The sequence below is a fragment of the Anopheles funestus genome, chromosome 3RL, assembly GCF_943734845.2.
Source record: "Anopheles funestus chromosome 3RL, idAnoFuneDA-416_04, whole genome shotgun sequence".
NCBI classification, from domain to species: domain Eukaryota; kingdom Metazoa; phylum Arthropoda; class Insecta; order Diptera; family Culicidae; genus Anopheles; species Anopheles funestus.
Genome location: NC_064599.1, coordinates 244,705 through 267,625, shown reverse-complemented (window position 1 = coordinate 267,625; position 22,921 = coordinate 244,705). Strand labels below are relative to the sequence as shown.

The window sequence follows — 22,921 nt, the reverse complement described above, 5'->3', positions numbered from 1 at the left end:
ATTGGTTTGTCTTTTTACATAAAAAATTTCTATTCTTGCGTCATCATGTTCAACTTTATAAATGGTTCCTTTTCCATTTTGCAATCATCCCCTCCCACAGTTATTTGTACGCAAAAACCGCAAGCAAACAATCGACTGCTCAGAATACTAATGCGTTGTGTATTAAATGTGTTTGGCAATGACAATCTCTTCTTCTGTTTTCGTCATTATAAAATCTGTGTTTTTTTGTTTAATGATTAAACTATGTACTATGTTATAACCAAATAGTTTTTTATTGGACCAAACCTACGACACGTACGTGAGGTCAAAGCAAAACCGCTAAAGAGAGCTAAAACTAAACAGAGAGCAACTGAGAAACCTTCCCAAGAAGCATGTATACAATCCAAAAACATGACATTTTTTATCACATTTTTTTTACGCTTTCTTCTTCGCTTAGACCCGTCATACGTGCGCTTTCCTCCCAAAGCCATGTAGCCATCTCGTCGTTAAGTGCGTACGTACTTAGCTTTTGCTCTCGACAGTCGCTAAAATGCAAACGGACAGATAGGTTTTGTTTAAGACCACACACAATCACCGTACTTACGCATAATAATTGCCGCTTTCCTCCTGCAAATCCTCGTCCAGTGCAGTGTAGAGCGTGGTTTGAGCTCCGGAAAGTGGCGTTTTAAAGGCTACCCGAAGCAACGGTTTTACCAACTTGCTAGTGGACGTAGGACAAACATGACAAGAATGTTGATTAGATGTTTTTTTTTCTGAATACAGTACACTTACTGATCGAACAGAAAGAATAGAGAACCCATGTGACGTGGAAGATCCGTGTCGACAGTTCCGGGATGAACAGCGTACGCTTTTACTCCCGTACCGCGAAGACGTTTGGCAAGTTCACGAGTAAACATCACATTGGCAAGTTTACTTTGGCAATAGGCTGTCACCTGATTGTAAGAATGCTCACTGTTCAAATCCTTTCGATTGATCTTGCCGAACTTGTGCGCAAGACTGGACAGATTGATGATCCGACTGGGCGCTGATGCTTTTAGTCGATCTAATAACAGATTCGTGAGTAGAAAATGTCCAAGATGGTTCACCCCAAGTTGATGTTCAAAGCCATCTTTGGTCAATGCCTTCGGGCATGCCATTACGCCTGCATTATTGATCAGTAGATCTAATCGTCGCTCTTCCTCCAGGAACCTGTACAAAGACGTCGACGTGCTTATAACATGTAAGGTATTCGTAAGGTATAGATTGCTCACCTCTTTGCAAAGTATCGTATAGATTCCATTGATGCAAGATCCAGCTCGCGCACATGAATATCGCTCAAACCAGTTTGTGAAACTATATCATTTCGTGCCTCGTTGGCACGTTTCAGAGACCTACAAGCGATATACACCTTTCCGCCACGCTTCAGCAATTCTCGGGCTGTTTCCTTACCAATGCCGGTGTTAGCACCCGTGATGAGAATCACCTTTCCATCACACCGAGTATTTTTCCGAAACTGACCGCCCTCAATAAAAAGCCTGACGTAAAAAAACCAATTGAATATTATTAAGGTACGATTTGAAACATACAATTTCGTCACCTGGCCAGTTTGTAAGTTAGCACTGCCACAGCCGCTCCTATCACGACGCTCAGCAACATGTTGTCCTCTCTGCTTTACTCTTCAAACTGCACGCGGGACGGAACCAATTGTTGCGCTGTAGCCACTTACCCAGCAGCACCAGATTATATGACCGAACGAAGCGTGGTTGGATTGTAATGGTTTTTTTATGCTTCTGCATCACACCACGACGAAAGCCGATAGAGAGAAGCCTTTCCACACACAAGGTAGTGATTATAATGCTTGGGTTTTTCGTTCGTTCGGCCGTATTCGTATGTACGTTTCTGAAACCTTATCTTACATAGTACCTATGGTGGGGGTGGACTATGGATCGAAATATAATCTACTCGCGCGTACCGTACTTCGTGAACTTGGCAATGAAACAATTGTGTCTACGATGAATGTTGGCTTCCAAAGGTGTGGATGCCTTATTCGCCTTTACGCTTCTATCCAGTGTGTTGCGTAGCTATGAACTTTGTGTTTAAATTTTCGTATGCCACGAAGAAACAATATGTGTCGGAATATAGCAATAGCGAGGTGGACGTAGGAATGTTTGAGATTTACATGAGGGATTTCAATGAAATAATCACTAATAATAACCAATGAAATAATCACTAATAATAACCAAAATCCGAAATAAACCCTCTAACCGTCACCGCAAGCATAACCAAGACAATGAAATTTTGTATGACTTCGTACCTCTTCCATTGCCCTTCCACACAAACGGGGGCAAAAATCCTTCTGAGCATCTTCCTCTCGAACATAAGGCATAAGAGGGTTTCGTCAGTTTCTTGTGTATGGGGTAGATGATGCCATGATTCCAATCACAAGGCATCTATTCACTATCTGCCATTAGGCTTAACAATGATCTATACTCTGTATTATATCCAACACAAATACTAATGACCAAAACTTCGAACTTCAATCGAAGTTGAGAATAAGCAATTGGCGATCTTGTCTGCTTTTAACGTTTTATTCTTATGGTTTCTGGTCTCTATATATATTTATTTATTTATTTTATTCATTATTGTCGTTTAGAGTTTCATAATAGCCGTAGCTACATAATAACCTGTAAAGGAAGTGGAAAAACGTTGAGAAAGGTGAATTTCATTCAGAACCAAACTACCAAAATCAAATTCTCCATAAAGTCGCAGTATTTCACTAGCATCGAACGTAATACGCTTCCGTTCTACTTCTTTCTCATTGACGATTTCTGTCTGAGATACACGGAATAGCGAATTGATTAAAGTGGCATGCAGTTTCACTTGCTCGTACTTCCTTTGCATCAAACCCTTTGCTATAAAATATTCGTAAATTTGATCAGCAGCTGTTTGCAATGCCGGTGATTCGATTTTGGCATAAAGCACATCTACACTATGTGGATCATCGTTCATGTACTCTAATCCTTTCATTCGAATCAGTAGCGGGCCGTTTTTTTTAATTATTGTGCTGTAAAAGGGATTAGATACATGATCATTCTTGATATTTAATTTGTAAGCTGCTATGAAAGTATGAGCGCACCTTACAATCGATTCATAACAGTCAAGCAATAGTTGTGCCGCATTGGCTCTATCCTCATTATCCATCAGGCTCATCGTACATAGAGTTATGTGTAATTTTTCCGGTTGTTGGAAAAGAGACTCATCAACGGTGAATGCCCGGGGGAGGTTATTGACGACTTTATGGCGAAAATCGAGGAACCGTTTAATCACCTCTGATACGTTCAGTGGCACGGAAAGGAAATGAGTGAATTGTTGTTTATTTCGTGCCCCTATTACGATCAGTTCGATCCGGGATCGTGCAGCAACTACCGATTTTCTTGAACTGCCTGTAACCACTATGTCACCTGTAGTTCCTTGTTTGGGTACACGTATCACCGCCTTCGTTTCAGTTTCCAATCTTTGACGAGTTTGCCCTTTCACACCTATGATCATTGCATATAACGCTCTAAAACAAACAAGAAGTATGTATTTATAGTATTAAACTCGATTAAACGATTCAATAAGGCTAAACATCTTACGACGGCACATGAAAAGATGTTTGATATTTGCCGTTGTTGGTCACTTCAATGTCGTATGGCTCTTCACGGTCGTCCTCACCGTACGCATCCTCTTCCACATATATTTGTGGCTGATGGCAGATCTTCTCTTGGCGCTCTATTGCTTTTGTATGATTGACACGATAACACCGTGTACCAGCCCACACAACTTGAGGAGAAATCACGTCCATGTTGTTGGGCTTAATTTGTTGATTGCAGTGAGATCTTGCGAGCAAACTAAAATCCTCCAACCCAAACAGCTGAGCAGGTGCCTACATATGTACAAATGTTTACACCAGACATGTCAAACATGGGTTTTTCAAACGGGCTCGCAAAGGAATATCGAATTTTTTGACTAATTCGTATATCATCCAGCAATCAGCCCATGTGTTCTGAAAAATGAACGAAATGCGGTCCGCTCGAAGATTTTTAGCATTCGAACCGCTTTGCAAGAAGTTTACTACATACAAAATAAACTGCGAGTAAAAAGGAGTTTTACATTACTGTTTGCACCCAGATATCTTTTACAACACGAGCTTCACGTGTCAAAATGAAACTGTCAACATTTAACGTACGCAGCCATATCGTTGGAGCACGCTAGCAGTGTCAAACATAGCTAGCTATGTTTATATATAATACTCTTGTATCATCTTGAAATTCACGCCTTTTGACAATAATTTTCAATCATTTTCAGAATGAAAATAAAGGACAAGAATCGTCTAACCCAAAGAGAAAAACTAGAGAAAAGTGAACGTAAACGTAATCTCCGGCAAAATCGTCTGTTAAATCGCGTAAAACAGGAATTTGAATCACTTGCAAAGGAGAAAGCATGTAGCACGAAGGTGGAAGTAACCCCCGTTAGTGAAGCCGGACATGTTTCCACGATCAGCATAGCCATACCTGGTTCGATAATGGACAACGCGCAATCACCTGAACTGCGAACATATCTCGCCGGCCAGATAGGGCGAGCCGCTTGTATATTTCAGATCGACGAGGTGATCGTTTTCGATGACTGTGGTTTAAACAACCAGCTAACGGATCAATTAAAGACGATGCAAACAACTGAAGGGTCGACCGCGGCTCGACGCTGTTGCATACAGCTCGCACGTATCCTGCAATACCTAGAGTGTCCACAATATCTCCGAAAGTACTTCTTTCCACTGCACAATGACCTCAAATTCAGTGGGCTGCTGAATCCACTAGATTCCCAGCATCATCTACGACAGCAAAGCGAGTTCATATTCCGAGAGGGTATTGTCACGAATAAACCTGTTAAGGGCAATAAGCCCGGTGCCTTCGTGAATGTTGGACTCCTATACGACGTGCTGGTAGATACGACACTCGAGTCAAACCTACGTGTAACGGTTAAAATGCCTACAGGTACGGATTTAAAATCGAAGAAAATACGAGCAAAGGTAGTTCCACCTTCACTGCCCCGTCATGAAACGGGTATATACTGGGGTTACACAGTACGAATTGCTAACTCTCTGTCGCAAGTATTCACGAAAAGTCCATACCGTGGTGGGTACGATATGACCATCGGTACTTCAGACAGAGGCAGGAACGTACACGATTTAGAACCAAACAGTCTTTCCTATCAACATGCACTTATCGTCTTTGGGGGTGTACTAGGTCTGGAACCGGCGCTCGAGAATGATCAAAAGCTAACGGTTGACGCAGTTCAAGATCTGTTTGACGAATATGTCAACACTGTTCCCGCACAAGGTTCCCGTACTATACGTACGGAGGAGGCCATTCTGATTTCCATGGCGACACTAGGCAGCAAGCTTAAGCCCATTAATGCTCCCAAAACATTTACCAGTTTTGACACTATCCCACGGAGTCTGGATACTGGTATAAAACAGTACGCATTTAATGAAAAGCGCTTCAAAACGGATGGTACGGATGCACTGAAGAACGAGAAGCCTGTTATCATGCCTAGACCAACATTGGCTACAACACCGTCCGTCGACAAGTACGGTGATATGTCACGTTTTGATTAAGGTTCTTTGGAAGAGCTTGAATATGAACAATAAAGATTTATTTTCGTAGCATTACTGCCCCGACTGCACATTGTTGAAAGCGGCCATTTCGTTACGTGTTTGGATGACAGCTTCTGCTAGGGATTGTGGATGAACGCCGGCTTCCAGCAGTTTCACACAAATATCGAGCGTTTCTGGATTAAGACCAGTGTTAAGAAACTGTGAAATATTTTGTATGTTGGCACGAACCAACTGTGACTGCTGCAGGCGCATATACAGATTTGTGTTGATGTGATCGTTGCTGCTCGGTTCCGGCATGTTTGCAAATTGATTGAACTGTAAAAGACATGGAAAAAATATGATGAAACATTATGAAATCTACTGATCGAAGAAATATTCAGTTATTTCACTTACGGAAAACGATAACCAATAATTTGTTTACGGTATATGTTTGTATCTGAGGTTTGTAGACGTTTATCAGGTGCTTTCAATTATAGCGTATTGACAGTTGTGATCGATACAGTATTTTTAATACACCGATGTCAAATTTTATTACAGAAAATTCCCGAGATGCACTACTCTTACGGATTACGTAGATTTGAGTACTTCAAATTTTCACGTTCAGGTAATTCCAGGTAATAATAATCATTTATTTATATACTCTTAATGCATTTAGCATGTTGAGCGACATTATCTAAGACACAGTAACAAAAATTATAAACTATTTTTTTTTATTAAATTAGAAGGTATTACCAAATGTTGTTTCATATTAGCTTAATTTTGTACAATAAATTCATGGAGCAATCATGTTTCAAAACCCACAAATATCAAGTACGGTCTATGGAGCCTACTACCTTTATGGCGTGTATCTGATATCAGGAATCCACTGTACAGTGGATCCATTTAACTGGATGTCGGATTCATTCATTCAGAACATTCACAGCAAAATGGATAATAGAAAGTAATAAAGGATTCAATTATGAACAAAACGATATGCACAATTTCGTATAACAATAACTTTCTCTCTCTTGTTTGCTTTACGTCCTTTAAAACAGGGGCCTCAAAACTTTTTAGATGGCGAGTCGCTTTGAGTGGAATAGCCACATCTGAGGACCAATCTTGGGATCTCGGGAGGGCCTCGCGGGCCGTAGTTAGGAGATCCCTGTTTTAAAACAATGGTCCACAACCTATGGCCCGCGGACCATTTTTGGTCCATGGCTTAAGTAGAAGTGGTTCGCGGAAAAAAAATCGGTCGTTAGATCGATCATTTTACAACTTTTTGTTTACCATTTCAAGTGTTTTTACGTGACGAAATCATTGTACTCTGCTCGATGTATCAGATTGTGGACAATTACAATTTTTGCTAATGTTTTATTTAAAAAATCGCCTTAACAGCGGTATACATACATTACGAGTCCCTTCATAGACGGCACATGTGGGCCACGATACACTTATGTCGAACAAAAAGTGGTCTGCGGTATTAAAATGGTTGGGGAGCACTGCTTTAAAAGGTCATGCCGGCCATTTCTGGCTTACTGGACTTATTTTACCACGTACTTTTTTTTCTTCGTAATTTTTCGGAATTGAAAATTTTAAAACGTTTTTCCGATTTTATATTTATCTTTTATTGGTTTACTGCAAAAAGAGAGGCTTATTATTATTTTTATCATCGTAAATATCGTCGATACGTTCGCCTCCATGTTCCCCAGACGCGCCCCAGGCTCGCACGACAAATTTGTCGCTTTTTTCTGCTTATTTGATTGGTAGTTTTGTGTGTTTGCTGACATCTTTTTTTACATATGTTTTGTTGTGTTGTGCTACGGTTGAAATGAGTAGTTTGTATTGCCTTACACATTTCAGTTGTGTCACCTGAACTATTGGTAATATTTTTGTTGCCCATGGTTTGCAGATTCGCTTGCGATCTTGTCCACTCTTGATAGCGTCGCAACAGTTGTTTCATCTTGGTTTATTTTTATTTTTAGCGCTATAGTTTTTATCACGACCTCTTTACAAGCGGCTTTTTGACTTCCTCTTTTCATATGTTCCTAACTTCGGGGCAACAGTACACATAAATTTTTACTAGTACTGTTGTCATTAGAAATTTATCGTTTTATCAATTAGAACTTGTAATTTCCTTGATAGCATACGTTTTCCCTCTACGCCATAGATAAGAGTGATGATTTGATAATGCTCGCCTTTTACTCATATTAATTTCACTGGTCAATGCAAGAGATGCAAACATTTACCCATCCCCGTTCAGTTCATCAATTAGCTCCTACCTAATTTTTATCATCTAATAATTTGCCTTCACTCAGAGGTAAAGAAACTCTTTATTGTATACATACAAATATAACAGAGTATGAAAATAATGAAAAACAACATAAAAGATTCCGTTTAGGCATTTACAATAATGGCCTAATGACAATGAAACAATAACCGCTTCGCTTTATTTTATTATTTTAGATATTTTATCAAAAGGGGTGAGATGCTTTAAACAACAGGCCCCCAAAAATGAAAGCTAAACAAGTTATTTTAAAATTGTGAAAATAATGGAAAAGAATGAAGAAAGCTCTTTTTATAAAATTGGCCTATTTGGTTGCGAATTTTTAATTGTATGGAAGTGAACTTGTAGACCTTTGTTTTTTTTAATGAAAATGCTATTTCTTAATGAAATTAGGAATAAATGGTGAAGGAAATCTCTAATTAGTCAAGTAATTAAGTGACGAATCGTGGATGCTAGAAAAGTTCTACTTATCGTAATAAACGATTTGTGATTTTATCTGGCAAAGACGAAGCCATTTCTAGATTATCTTAAAAACGAACTAAAATTTGTCAAAATTACATCTGTAAAACTTCGTACATTTTTTCTCTTTTTAAAAAAGATGCGAAACTTTCTCGATTGAAACAGCTAGTTGTAATTAGAACATAATCCAGAAATGGCGCCGATTTTGACAAATACCATCATAAACACTGTAACGTTATTTTTCCATTCTATGTGTCTGTTTATTGGTAAAAAATGATTTGTTGCATAAAATTCTGCGTTTCTTACTTATTGCATTAGAAAATCACTTGGGAAGATTTTTTTCCGAACAGTGGAAATTTCATCAATACTCGCTTTAACACGGTTTTAAGACTTGTTCCACTTTTGCACTATATTTTACCTTCTGGTGGGATGGTACCTATTTCATGGAAGCAACTGAGTAATAGAGCAAAGATATTTTGTTTGTTTTACTTATGCATAAATTACGTGACCTCTTTATCGATATACTCATACACACCCAACAGATGTACACTTACACTTGCATACATGTACGAAATATTAATATATAATAATAGAGTCCTTTCTGCCTAAAAAATACAGATCCCTGTCTTGGCTCCAGTATTACCGTATCAGTGGATCTATTCCGATTGTTGCACATGTAGCAATTATGATATTAGAAATTGTGGTTATGTCGTGTTTTGCGCGATCTTCTGCTGGTGGCTACGTTGCAAAGCTGTACGTGTGATTCTTACATCACTCGAACGTTGTGTGCATCAGGCAACTTTGTACCACAAAGAAGTGAAATTGATTTCATCACTAGCTGTACTATTGTACCATTGCTCCGTACACATTACAACAAAACATAAACTTACGCTGGAATATAGAGCACAAGTCTGTATCTTCGCCATATCCATTCTTAATGTGTATTTTAATAGATGGTTCATTGTCGCTATGTTCGTCAATAGAATACAAAAGAGAATATTATAAGGCATGGAAATTCGCTATTTGCATCGATGAAGGACCAAGTTGGTTGAATTACGAAAAGCGAAAAGGGTAAAACCCACCATACTGCCACGATCGCAATCCAGTGTGCGTGCGTGTATATGACACTTTAGCGAATACTGCCTAGGAACTCACACTGGAAAATTGATCCTTCAAGCTGTAGTAGATGGAAAGAATATTTGGCTGATGTTTGGTTGGCTGGTTTTTTACCACTAACCATTGTTCCTGTGTGGGGCGTTACCGAAGTTTTTATTTTGCATGTCCATTGCTTAACACAGCCGGCAATACATTGACTTGCTGGACGGCAGCATTTAGCGCATCGATCTCTTTCTTCAGAAACGCATTGCTGCTGGTAGTGTTGTTTCCGGTGGTAATGCTACCGCTGCCATCCGCATTAGAATTACCGTTCAGGCTGATGCCTACCAGCCCGGTGCAACCTTTTGTCTTACGAGGAATGTACAGACCACCGTTTGTTTCACTCGGCATACGCATCAGATCATCCTTTAATTCAACGAAACCGGTCACCGTCTTATCGATGAATTCTTCAATGTTACGCGTCTCTTGTTCCAGTTTCTCTTTAATTCGCTCTCTCGTTAGTTTTGAACCGCCCTTGCCGTTGGCGGCAGAGGTTGAACTGTTGAAGTTGATGGTGGTGTTAATAGTGGCACTGTTGATGTTATCCTCTTCGGACAGGAAATCGTCAGTCTTTTTGTGGTTGCCATTGATGGTGGTGGTGGTAGTGGTGGTTAGACAGAATGGGTCCACTACATCGTGGACCAATTGTTGGGAGTCGGCGGAGGATAGTTGGGAGCTGAGATCACATCGGCGTCCATTTTCACCACCCCGAAATCTAATTCCAGTGCCATTATTACTTTCAGCCTCCAACGCTACGGCTCCCATCGGCTTTAACAAAGTACGGGTTTTCACTTCTTCCTCATGCCGACTGCTTGGAATGTCGGCTAGCTGAACGTCCATGTCGGCTTTAAGTTTGGAGGAGGAGTTGACACTCACTGCCCTGTTATCTTCTCCTCTTGGGACATATTTCGATAAAATAAACACAGTGACCAGAGCGATTAGATGAAGGCACATAAACACATTCAGGTACATACGAAGACTAGCCTTAAACTCGAGCAGCACGAATGGAAAGGTTGCGTAACCCATGAAGACGCGCGTTACAAGACACGTCAGTATATCATAAAACACACGCGTATTACTCGTACGTTGGAACGAATGCCGAAACAGTTTTCGGGCGATGCGTGCCGCCATCACTATCAATGCACCAGTAGCGAACGTCATGTAGTAGCCCGGATAGAACCCATGCCAGAGAGCACTCAGGCTGAAGGTTAGCACCGTGCCATAACGCTTCGGTACTCGCTCAAACACGACCATGCGTAGCCAACGGTTAGTGCCAGCATTCCACGCATTAATACAGTTCCGGAAGTTAGTACCAAGCTCAAATTTCAGGACTTGAATATTGGATAGCATATCCCAACGGGGCGTTACACCGTCTCGCTTGTCGTAACCGTTGAAGCCGAGCCCAGAATTGTTACAGATCGCATCGGCCATCAGCCAGGCAAAATAGTATTTGAAGCGGACTGCTGTAGTAGCCATCATCATGTACCATAGTGTGTAGAAGAAACCCGAACTTTTGATAAAGCCGTCATCTACAAATAATAATAATTTACAAATCTGATGTTTGTTTTCGGACAAGATATTTCATCATACCTTTCATCGTTTTGATCGGATATATAGTAGCAAACTTCACGAAGATAAGAGCACACACCAAACTTGCAATAACCTTCTTCACGACCGCTTTCACTGGGGATGGTTCATGAACAATTTTTTTCTCGATGTCGTTTTGTGCCTGAAGATGTGAGAAACAAGATTATTGCATTTTATCCTTTCTGCTGAATTCCTATAGCTTCTCACATTTGCAGTTGTCTGTTTTATGATGTGACAGCCCTCGATGAAATCGATGTAATCCTTGTAAAATACCAACGGACCAGCCATAAGACCCTGGAAATGTAGAGTGTAGGAGAAAAACTCTAGCGGTGATGGCAGCTTCCGGATCGCATGCTGCTGCTGGCTCTGTGTCAGATCTTTCATTTCGCGCGTAAACCCATCGTGAATGCTGAATGCCAGGCTGGTCACCTTCTGCGTGATAATCATTAGTGGACCTGTTATGTCGAGCGAGTACGATCCGTAATCGTAGTACTGGCGGTGTAGATGAATACACGATAGATAGAACATTGCCACGACCATGACGAGCCTAAAAGTAAGTTAGGAAATGTTAGGAACGATTTAGGAATTTGAAATTGAATTGGTTTCGAAGAGGGCAGGAATGTATGTTTCTGTCTTACCGTTGAACGATTTGGGGGTTCTGTGTGCGAATAACGACATAGCAGACAGCAGGCAGTCCGGCGATGTGGATCGCTTGGTGTCCGAAGCAGAAGTAACCAAAAAACAGACCAATCACTAGCCCAATTGCGTGCCGGGTACTGGCTGAAACCTTGGACGGGTGCAAATTAGACCGAAATGCTGACGCTAGAATCAACGCCAGAAACTGTGTGATGAGGAAATTAATCTGAAATAAAAATTAATAAGAGAAGGTTTGTTATAATGTTCTATAGTTCTACTACTTTAATATACATATTACAATCATTTCCCAAGTTACACGAATAATGCGTACCGGAGAAACCCACGTAAATCGAATTTTCGCGTAAGTCGAATATCGTTCAACACGCCGTTTATGTTTCGTATTAAAGTATTTAGTACTTATTTACATTTTACTCCCGGAACGCAATATGTAATTGGGAAATGACTATAGTAAGCAAAATAAATCGATTTTTGTATAAAATAAAACAAGGTAAATTCTTAAGTTACGTACAGTTCAATTAACAAACAAGAATCATAAATAGTGTAAAATAGAGTAGTATTTTCATAGGATTAAACACCAATCAAGCATATTTCATGCGTATTTGAAACAAACATCTACTTTCTCAGCTCCGTAAAAGTAAAATAAAAGTAGGTCCTCTGATCAGTTTTGCCTATGATGAACGTTATTATCAGCATACAAAGCAACAAACACATCTCGTTGGACGTGAGCATTTGCCTGCAACTTTTGAAACCATGGAGATAATGTGTACCACGGGATCAAGGAGTTCGCGATTGCTAATGGATTCCCGCGAGCGTAAGCCAATCACGAAAAGCGCTTGATAATTCGCGTGATCTCATCTCTTCAATCAGGAATTGTTTGCCGAGAGGGGCAATAACGATGACGGTTGAAACACAATGAAGTTGATTATGAAAATGAAGTTTTGGGACAATTGCTTGACGAAAAAGATGGTATCTCTCGGGCAAGCTAATATAATCCAATGCGAAGGGTTATAAATAATAATAAAAAATAGTAAATTGGAAATTTTATATGGTTGAAAAGAACCAATTCCAAACCACGATGGCCGAGCTGACATTGGCCGTGACAACTTTAAAATCGGCAAAAAGAACGAATAATTTTCAAATAGAATTTCAACAGCTGGCGGTGAAGGGTAAGGAAACGATCGATTTAATAAAAAAAATGTTAACAGGTTATTTTTTCCTTTGGCCATAGCCGCTGAAATACACCTGATGTTCAAAGCAAATTCGCATGTTCTGTCATTCATAATAGAATGCATGCTACTTTATGTAGGCCGTATCGAAGAGATGCCTGTAAGACTGGATTGCGCCAAAAAATATCTTCTACTCCATGTGAAGAAAACTCCATACAGTACACCATGGAGTTTGAGCATGGCGTAAATCTGTTTCCCAGTCCTGTAAAGATAAAGTGTTATTATCCACTACAAATGGAGCGACTTTGACCATAAACCATTGATGACATGGTCAATCATAAAACAGATTACCAACACCATCGTCACCATATGGAAATATAAAGATCTTGTAGATTTTTGAATGGATGAATGGTTGTAGATTTTTGAATCGCATGCGCCAAGGGAGAGTGGACTTGAGACCTTGGATGGTTCAGTGCGCACAAAAGTAAGCACGCGCCCGAAAGCGGGTTTTTCAAGCAGCTACAAGGACATCGGCGCGTGTTCGAGGGAAGGTTATCGTATGCCACGGATACCTTGAGTCTGTTATTGTACGGGTAATGTTTCAAAAACTAACTGTTTCATTTTATTACAACTAACTGAGATGACATGCATAATTACACCTAGTGGGGAATATAGTTTTTTGTTTTGTGATGAGAATTTTTATTAGGTCAGGTGATCTTCAAGCTCTTAAGAAAAATGATTATGGTTGAAATAGGCCCCATCAATATTAACACCAGCTTTTATCTTTAAATTACCACTCTCCCAAATCCCATGGTTCTGTTAAATCCCATACATTTTGGGTAAAACCCAACGCCTTGTGTCAGAACAAGTACCGCATTCTTACGCATTTTATCGCACCAATTTCGACGAAATATTCTCGAATCCCTTCACGCAGATCAACTTCAGCGGACAGATCGTCCATATATATACTTCATAACGATGGAGAATGACGATACAATTTTTCACTTTAATGTTTTATTATTTTCAAGTATATTGCACTACAACACTAAGCTGGTACAGTTCACTACAGCCATGCTATTGTCGCACACTGGTTTTTAATTTTTGTTTCGTACTGAATACGACTTACTAATCAGGCTTTGACAGGCAAATTTTTCCATTTTCCGTTCGCTGGAGAAGAAGTGCGTGGATTTGACTATAGGGTATATAAAACTAAGAAAAATGTACGACAGGAAAAGATGAGGTTTGGTACGTCCTGATTTGTTTTCATTTGTATGTAGTGCACAGTAGTACCACCAAGTGGTGTAATAATAATGAAATATTTTTATATTTTGTTCCAAAGACAGGGCACAAAACCAAGCTCCATAAACTTCTCTCCTTGGCAACAAAGCAACAGAAGCAGCAAGTTCGTAAAAATCGGTCTTCATACACTAAAATGACCTCTTTACCCCAAAGCTCACGGGTTAGGTTATCGTTTCATCCTGTGCCATTAGTTTGTGCGATTTTGGAAGTGGCTGATACATGATTTATCTTGGGAAATTTAACAGACAAAAACACAAAGCAAAGTCTAGAAGCAAAAAGCTTAACAAAAAGTGACCACGTTTACAACGTTAAGTTAACAATTTTTACTACGTAATCGCGTAGTGAGTCACGACGGACGGTCCGGATAGGACTTCACCCAGTCCTGTCGTGTGAAACCGGCGCCGTTTATCACATACACCACCGGGCCGCCACCCACCCGCGAGTAAGCTTTTAGAATACATTTTATTTTTAAATATGGCAACCTGTGCGTAAGGGTTCCATTAGGTGAGTTAGGAGTGTACTAGGCGTGTGGCGGGTTTCTCAAACGTCTCCGACATACAACAGCTGTATTGACGACTCACTACTCGTAAAGGCAACGAAATAAACGTGAATTGAAATGTAGTTTTAAGTGTATGGCAATTCGCGGGACGAATGTGGAAGGTAATGACAGCGGGTCATCATTATGTTGTGAAAAATCGTACCAAAGGCAAAAAACATCGAATGTTTGTAAAATTAAATATTTTGCTACCTTATAAACCATCGATATTGCTACCATCACCTACTATCAGTACATGGGAGACATGGAGAACCAAAAGTGGAATGACAAATATGGAAAAATGAACTATTGATGCGGTCGTCACGAACATTACACAAGTTTTAGAGGCTTTCGACCATTGCGGGTATCTATCTGCACTAAATAACGGAAAGCTGGTCCTATTAAAATTGAAACCAAATCAATCACAATCATTGCCCAGATAGAATCCATTATCCATTGCCTAGCTAAAGGCAGACAACATGTGAAAATAAAAATATGAAAATATAAATTAATGTCGATGCATATCAACTATCAATGAAAGATTTAGCTGCCTTAATATTGGTTCAAATTTGAATCGTAACGATATATATTATCACTATTTAACATTAAACGTTGGTAAAATTTATCAACTTATCATAATAAATTAATCTAACAAAACTGGAATACAATACTAAACTTAGTATAGTATATGTACTAAGTACATAAAAAATAACCCTCTTATCCACCCAACGAGAATAAAACCACTATAAAATAAAATAAATTTGATATTATACGTACACCAAAGGAATCAGAGAGTGAAAAAATAGTTACAAGCGTATTAAAGAAGCAAAATTAGGCCATTCCGTTCAATGCTAGGAACAAAAATAGAGTTCAAGCACACAAGGTACACATCCGGATTGCCCCAACAGGGAGGACCGAAAAGTACGAGCATTAGATATTCATTGAATAATAATAATAACAAATAATAACACACTAAACAAAATAAATTCCACAGCGAAATCGAATTTAAAGCTGCCTCGGTTCACGGACGCCAAAAGATACATTGGGCAGTGCGATGTCCTTGTTATGATGGTGCGGTGCGGTGCGGTATATGAGCTACGCAATTATTGCGGAACATATCAAACAAGCCTTCAATCCACTATAGTCATTGACCAAACTATTACACAATAAACAATCAATAGAAAATCAGAATGAAAAATGGAGGGTCTTATCCCCGTCGTAAAATGTGTGCGATCTCGAGCGTACCTTATTGATGTTGTGGTATATAAATAAAATAACAACTTAATAACTCTTGCTAATCTATTCGTGAGTTACAGGAATATGTTTCAGAAATTTTGCCATTGGCATTGTAATCTAAAAGAATCACAATGGTGACATTATAAGTGATGAACTGTACACGTACAATTAACTGCAACCATCTAAGGAAAAGCATGAAGATGAAAATGATATTCTTTGCTGTGTGATATCTAACTGTTGCTTTCGGTACTTTATGACCGTAGTTATCTAAAGCACGGAATCGTTTGAAAAAAAATCACACGAAAGTTAAGTCACTTCAATGCCAAGAATGATCAATTTCACTCTGGCCCATCCGCCTTGACGCGAGATGTAAATAAAAGCAAATTTGAATCTGTAACGTAAGCACTATAATGTGATTCTTGTCTCATGTATTAGTTGAAGTTACTAATGCCAAAAGTTATAGTGAATATCAACTTAAAAGTCTGATTTTCGACTCTAGAAGCATTAATAGTGGGAAGCAATGGAGTATCAAAACCGATGATTATACCATCAAGAAGCCGACGGTTCAAAAATAGATATAGATATTTTTTTGCGAGAGTCGTGTGTTCTATAATAAAATAAAATATTAAATGAAAGGTATTTTTCATTTTCCGTCACATTAAAGGATGAGAGGGGCTATTTAAAAATCATCATTTGTAATATCAGAAGCATATTACTATTCAATTGTCTCGTATGCGATTGAATCGACATTTTCCGTACAGATACTGGTACATAAGTTAAAACAAATGCAAAGCAATAAAGTATTCGGCAGGCGCCAAAAATTGTTTATTTATTTCAAATATCACGAACCAAGGATAAAAAGGATAAATTTCGGTTGCATGCCATATGGTCGTTAAAGCTCATATGATTCGCAAAACAGACCAAATGATAATTATATTACACGAATGGAGCAAGAATATTGACCGAACTGATGAAGGACAAAGTGCAACAAAATTATTCTAACCTGTATTCTCCCTGAGGAAGCTTCTTCGGATTAATGTAGATTTTTTCGCATTTGTACTGCTATGAACAATAAAACTAATAATAACTGAAACCCTACTATCAAGCTCTCGAATTATCTAGAAAATATTGGTGTATGTGATAAACGGCGCCGGTTCAACACGACACGAGCGAGTATCAAATCCCATCCGGACCCGTAGTACCGTCTACCGCTACGAGGTAAAAATAAATCTACGAAGCCAGAAATGGCCGGAATGGCCTGTAAAGGTTGTTAGAATATATTAGCTTTCAAAGCTTTTCAATTGCAGTTTTATTTATTTGTAGCCAAATACAAATGATGTTCAGCTTTAGACTTTTGTACATTCAACAACTTGTTTTCCAATGTCGCGCCAAAGGTCGCGTGTTACAACTACATACAACAGACAAAAACATGTAAAACGCAACTCTCCTTCGGTCAATTTTCTTCACATTTTAAGAAAACCAGAAGACTTGTGGTAGACATGACCTGGTAGGTCATTATACGAAACAAACAAATGAACTTAAAAAGATGAATGTAAAATGTTCCAAAGAACGGTGTAATTTTGTACCAATACATTTATTCCAACGCACGTATGTGTGAAGCAGGAAGCTTTTGACGGATGATGTCATACATTACATTGTGCCTCACACGCCACGATGAATCAAAGCACCGAAAACCAAACGTATCCCATGGTGACACCATTTTTGAGAATGTGTAATGGTGAAGTGCTACATTTCGGGTGAAACAACATTTCGATTACATTTTCAATCCCATTCACTTGTCATGGAAAGGAAATTAAAAGTTATATAGAAAGCGAAAAATTTATATGGAACTAAATTATTACCAACAACTTGACACCATACCGTTTAAAACGTGGGAAGTACACAAACCGCAAACTAAACCTGACGATAAATTCGGCGTCGATCAGTCAGTCAACTTCACGTTCCAGTAACGGAGAGATATAGTCAATGCTATGACGTGCATGACTACACAAGCAAACTCCGGCAACACGCACATGTGTCAGCAACGTAAGCATTGAGCGAAGGTTGTGTACCCAATTCAAACAGCTGACGAATGCGCTAACTGGTTCTACAAGTGGCCTGATGTTTCGAATAAGCAGCAAGCAAGGATAAAACGCCCAACTGAAGAAGATATCCACAGCCTTTTCGTTTGGTTTTGCTACTAGCTCTTCGGGCGAAGGTGAAATCATGTACGGTTATTTTTAAATCAATGTCACCAAAGCGTACTACACAACATACACACACAAGTAAGACAAACTAAGCAATAATTAAAAAACAATGCACAAATATATCAAACCTGCTCGCTCGTAATCACAGCTGACAATGGAAATGAAACAGGTGTTGATAATAGTGTTGGTATTGTTGGTGTCATTCATTCTAATTGGAACTAAAGAAGAGAATAATAACTCTTTTTAGTGAGTTAACTCCGAGTGAATTAGTCGTTATACGGAGCCAATTCGTTTAGCGACTCATTTCGGAATTATGCAAACGCACACAACGCAAACCTTTAACAAACGTATAAGTAATAGCTTCGTTATTTTACTCACTCGTACCATTCATGAAAAATCCCCGTGATGAGTGAGTGCAATTCATTTACTATTGCGTTTTTACTCACTCTCTCACTCTTACTCACTGCGCACATCTCTAATTAGAACCTATTGGGTGAACAGTCTTATAGCACAAGGTGATAAATGACTAAATTATTTTTCTTATTCAAGCAATGACTTTACAGTGATTTATAGCCCAATCAGAGAAAAAATCATTAAAATGTAATACAAACTGCAAATACAGCATACAGTGAACACATAACAATCGTCGAGACTATCATATTTCGAAAAACGTATAACGTTTTTTCGGCCAAGACAAAACGTTTCAAATGTTTCCGTTCAGGTGTGACAGCATATGACACCGGAAGATTTTAAACCGGGAGAAGATAAATAATGCTTTGTCACACATAATGGTGTAATACAAAGCGTAAGCCAACTATCGTAAAACGAGAACCTACAATTGAAATTATATAACATGTATTAAGAATTACCATAACATCTTTCATTTACCTATGTCTTTTTATAATAAACTTTACAAGCGAAAATAACGTAGTTATTTTGCATTTACTTATTTTGCAACATAGTCTTTTGCCACGTAGAAATGTTTCTAAGCTAGCGAATGCTAAGCAATAGATTACAAATGGACGAAAAACAGATAGACGTCGCAAAAAACAAGGATTATAAAAAACTTTACGCAAAAGATTTGTGAAATGTGCATACATACACCATTTTCTTTCGTTAATCCGATGCGCATCGACAAGATTTTCGTGACTCGGTTAAAATATAAAGAAATCATCCACCGTCAACCGCGTACAGTGGAATATTCAAAATTAAATCAAAACCATGAGTTTTGTTGGAAAGTCTCCGCAATGACACGATCACTGAAAATAGTAGATTTCACTACCAAAAAAATTCAAAAAAATCTTATACAACTCTACCCACCGCAGGTAGGCGCATTGCAGTGGCGCATTTGAGATGACTGTGATTTTGCCGGAACACAAAAGGACTAGGGGTGTGACAGACAACACGAACAAGCGGCGATAGCGCTTTTCATTCGTCTTTGGGGCCTTCTTTAATGGGCTCAAAGATGCACAAACTATCGACTATGTTGTACTACTGATTAGTGATTCTTCTTCGAAGATGCATTACAGTAATACTGTAAGTATTACACCAGAAGAAAAAAGAACGAAGGTGTCTCATTACAAAAGGTACGGAAATCATACTTATCAACCAATCAACCATTACACTCTGATCTATAATGATTAAATATCACATTAATATTTATCAACAAAAACACGATATTATCGTTTCTCCGTACAAGGATTTTTTATGCAGTACATTACTTATCAGGTGTTACAGCCGCTTGTTCTACTACATGAATTCAATAAATCGCTCACGGTCCAGCGCTATAATGTGTCTTGCACATATCCCCGTGCACCATGTATGTTAGATGTTTAGGCTACGTGCCAAATGTTCAAATGCCGTTATCTGTTGTTATGATTGCAAAGGCTGGAATATCGTTTCAAAGTTAATCAATGTGTAGTTATAGCCAAGTAAATAATAGTAAATATTAGCTATGAAAAGCCAGTTTAACAAGAGGATTAAAAACTTCGCGTTCCATCTTTCTACTGATTCGTAAAAAAAAAGTTGTACTGCTCGTGTACAACGTTACGAATTGGTTATAGTAATTGCTTCTCCTTTTTCCTTTCACACATACATATCTACTAGAATGCTTAGAACATAAAAAACCTAAAAACAGTAATAAGGAACGTGATTTTTCGTTTATCAGAAAGGCTTGGCGCAACAAATTATTAAAATGCATAAGACACTCTCACATATTTCTATTAAGCTACACGAATTTGGCCATTTCATTGTGTTGCCAAGTTCCTCAAAATATTGCAGCACAAAACACGATAAACTTATCAAATGGTGATTAATTTATGACAGCTGATAAACTTGTCGCAAAAACAAAATGTGTTCCTACATTTCAAACGCTTCGTTTTCCCCCTTCGTACCACTGAATGATTGTAAATAAAGTATTGAAGAAAAAATGATAAGATAGGAATAAGCAAGACATTTTTCCCCTCAGTGTACTTTTACGTTTAGCGATTTAATTTTACATGCATAACGAAAATGGCGGTTCGCTCAACTCAATTTTGCGCCCGAGTCCATACACCAACTTATTTTAAACAATGCACTATGAACTATACTTGAATAAAAGTACATACGTGACTCAAAATTTGTACCGATGCGAACCACGGAAACAGATCGGTGTATTGTGCAGCCTTGGACATTTTTTTTACACATTTTGAAGAACACATTTGTTACTACATTTTGAAGAACACTGTTCGTCGAACCAAATACTAAAATGTTCCAAATACCAAGCGTAACGACATAGATTTCATTTCTCGCGTTACTCGCAAAAGAAAAGTTAGCAAGAACATTTTAAGACCAGAATTATAATTAACAGAGTTTGTGAAACAGATTTACCGTAAAACTTGCCATCTCCGATAGAATCGGGAAATAAAACGAAATGTATGATGCGAGCCGTACTATAAAAAAAAACGAGTCGGCGGCTTCTTGCCTCTCAACGTATGGACAAATCATTTCAATCATTCGAAATCGTGCTTCGTTACTTTTGATCGCTTTGGCAGCAGTAGCAACTCGCGACATCATCAAGTCAGGCTTACCAAAACGATTCATTATTCATCTTACAATAATGCACAAATATACACAGGCACCACCGTCCACACATCTTGATTGCAAGGAATTAAGTTTTGTTTACTACGATTGTAACATAGGTAGGTATGCTTTTTAAAACTTACCAAATCTACCGATAAGCCGCACATATCCGCGAGCCAAGTGAAGATGCGGCTTCCATCATAGTAAGCGTTTGCCCCAATCATCGTAGCTATTTGTTGCATCTTATTTGATGTTATGTGCCCTTCCTTTGAATGGTTGTTGCCGTTGTCGCCGTATCGCCCGTATTGGAAGAACGATCAATGCCGTCAGCGAGTCTAGGTCGGATGTCTCTACCGAGACCACCTTCGCTGACCAACTATTTCTTTTCTTCTGAGTCGCGGTTAATCGACTTATCGACTCAGGATCCCTTACTTGGCGCGAGGCAGAGTGTGTGATAAGCTGGACAAAGACGTTGGGTGACTGGGTGAGATATGATAATGCACACGCATTTACGTTTTCGCGTTGATACTTACGCACACTAAAACCGGCTCATCGAGATCGGATGATTTCTGATGACAAAAGAACCGCTTCTACCTCTTCTTGCTATTCTTCTAGTTTGGCTCCTAATGGCGCGAGAAGAGTACAAACTCAGTGCCCTATTAATTTAATTCCGTTTCGTTCCATCCCACGCGCGCGGCTATCAAAACGTGTAGACTAATGGAGCGACTCTAGAACACAACAATGAAACAAAGCTTTCCGCGTACAACGGGAAACCTTATTACAAACACACATACGGTAGCCTGTGAGTCGTAACACTGTAATTCTAGTCAGATACCTATGTGAATGATTTTTTTTCGGATTCACGGGACCTTCTTTACATAATTCCACAACAAACAATCATCAGCCAACCATTCTGCTTACGATTGATCTCATATCACACATACACACGCGCACACCAGTCACTTTTGTTATAACTCTACAAGGCAAAATGATTTGCTGTGGCTCTGAAACTTTCGCCCGTTTTCAATCTTACAGACTCCCCCGTTCGTCTAAACACCTACGCACTGAAGATGACCCCAGAGCAACAACACGGTGTTCACTTAACACTCCACCACTAGCTGCAATTCAAAACAAAAATCACCCTGCGAATGATGTATCGGCTGTCGTCGTTTTCATCTCAGGGTGGATCTGGTAAATTTGGCCGTGACACATGCGCTTACTTCGAGATGCTGTGGGAATGTTATTGCTGTTGCCCTGAGTGAAGGGATGAACTGGAAGGCGGGTTACGTGGAGTTGTCGATGTGCGGCGTATAGCGTTCCAAATGAATAAAGCAATAAATCATTCCGGGCGTCGGCAATACCGCAATCTTGCAACTGATTGCTTCTTACGAACTTCAGCGCTTTTTTTTATTTGTTAAACTGTTCAAATAGTTCATAAATACAACTATTATGGAAGCAAGGATTATAGGTTTATTATATCTATAACGTAGTTCTTACTGATGTTTGTACATGGACGTTGTGTTTGTTAGGTTCGATAGTTTCTAAACCGATGACCACCATCCACACTAACTTGGTTCGCTCCCTTCTGTTTGACAGTTCGCTTGCTGCACACTGTGCAACAGCTTTAAAAAAAAGAATTATATATTTAATATACCTATTCCC

The 22,921-nt window shown here is 39.0% G+C and overlaps 4 protein-coding genes across 7 annotated transcripts; 1 reads left to right on the top strand and 3 right to left on the bottom strand.

The window, feature by feature from the left end:
- Window positions 1-136: 136 nt before the first annotated feature.
- Window positions 137-1,829, bottom strand: LOC125768215 (retinol dehydrogenase 12-like). Its single transcript, XM_049435580.1, has 5 exons — window positions 1,577-1,829; window positions 1,251-1,514; window positions 772-1,188; window positions 584-700; window positions 137-524 (listed from the first exon to the last, which is right to left on the bottom strand). The coding sequence occupies exons 1-5, from the start codon at window positions 1,633-1,635 to the stop codon at window positions 404-406; spliced, it is 978 nt and encodes a 325-aa protein (XP_049291537.1). The 5' UTR covers window positions 1,636-1,829; the 3' UTR covers window positions 137-403.
- A 698-nt stretch (window positions 1,830-2,527) lies between these two features.
- Window positions 2,528-3,939, bottom strand: LOC125768214 (activating signal cointegrator 1 complex subunit 1). The gene is made up of 3 exons (XM_049435579.1): window positions 3,615-3,939; window positions 3,116-3,541; window positions 2,528-3,043 (listed from the first exon to the last, which is right to left on the bottom strand). Exons 1-3 carry the CDS (start codon window positions 3,821-3,823, stop codon window positions 2,629-2,631), a joined length of 1,050 nt encoding a protein of 349 aa, XP_049291536.1. The 5' UTR covers window positions 3,824-3,939; the 3' UTR covers window positions 2,528-2,628.
- Window positions 3,940-4,224: 285 nt separating this feature from the next.
- On the top strand, window positions 4,225-5,703 carry LOC125768213 (putative methyltransferase C9orf114). Its single transcript, XM_049435578.1, has one exon. It carries the CDS (start codon window positions 4,328-4,330, stop codon window positions 5,633-5,635), a length of 1,308 nt encoding a protein of 435 aa, XP_049291535.1. The 5' UTR covers window positions 4,225-4,327; the 3' UTR covers window positions 5,636-5,703.
- A 1,511-nt stretch (window positions 5,704-7,214) lies between these two features.
- Window positions 7,215-22,854, bottom strand: LOC125768204 (lysophospholipid acyltransferase 6). 4 transcript variants are annotated; one of them, XM_049435547.1, is made up of 7 exons: window positions 22,757-22,854; window positions 21,793-22,011; window positions 21,403-21,718; window positions 11,738-11,961; window positions 11,307-11,646; window positions 11,103-11,241; window positions 7,215-11,041 (listed from the first exon to the last, which is right to left on the bottom strand). In XM_049435547.1, exons 3-7 carry the CDS (start codon window positions 21,499-21,501, stop codon window positions 9,627-9,629), a joined length of 2,217 nt encoding a protein of 738 aa, XP_049291504.1. In that variant the 5' UTR covers window positions 21,502-21,718; window positions 21,793-22,011; window positions 22,757-22,854; the 3' UTR covers window positions 7,215-9,626. The 4 variants fall into 4 exon arrangements, with proteins under 4 accessions (XP_049291504.1, XP_049291503.1, XP_049291501.1 ...); XM_049435546.1 differs by having other exon boundaries at window positions 22,095-22,853; XM_049435544.1 differs by having other exon boundaries at window positions 21,793-22,678; window positions 22,757-22,848.
- Between the last annotated feature and the right edge of the window lie 67 nt (window positions 22,855-22,921).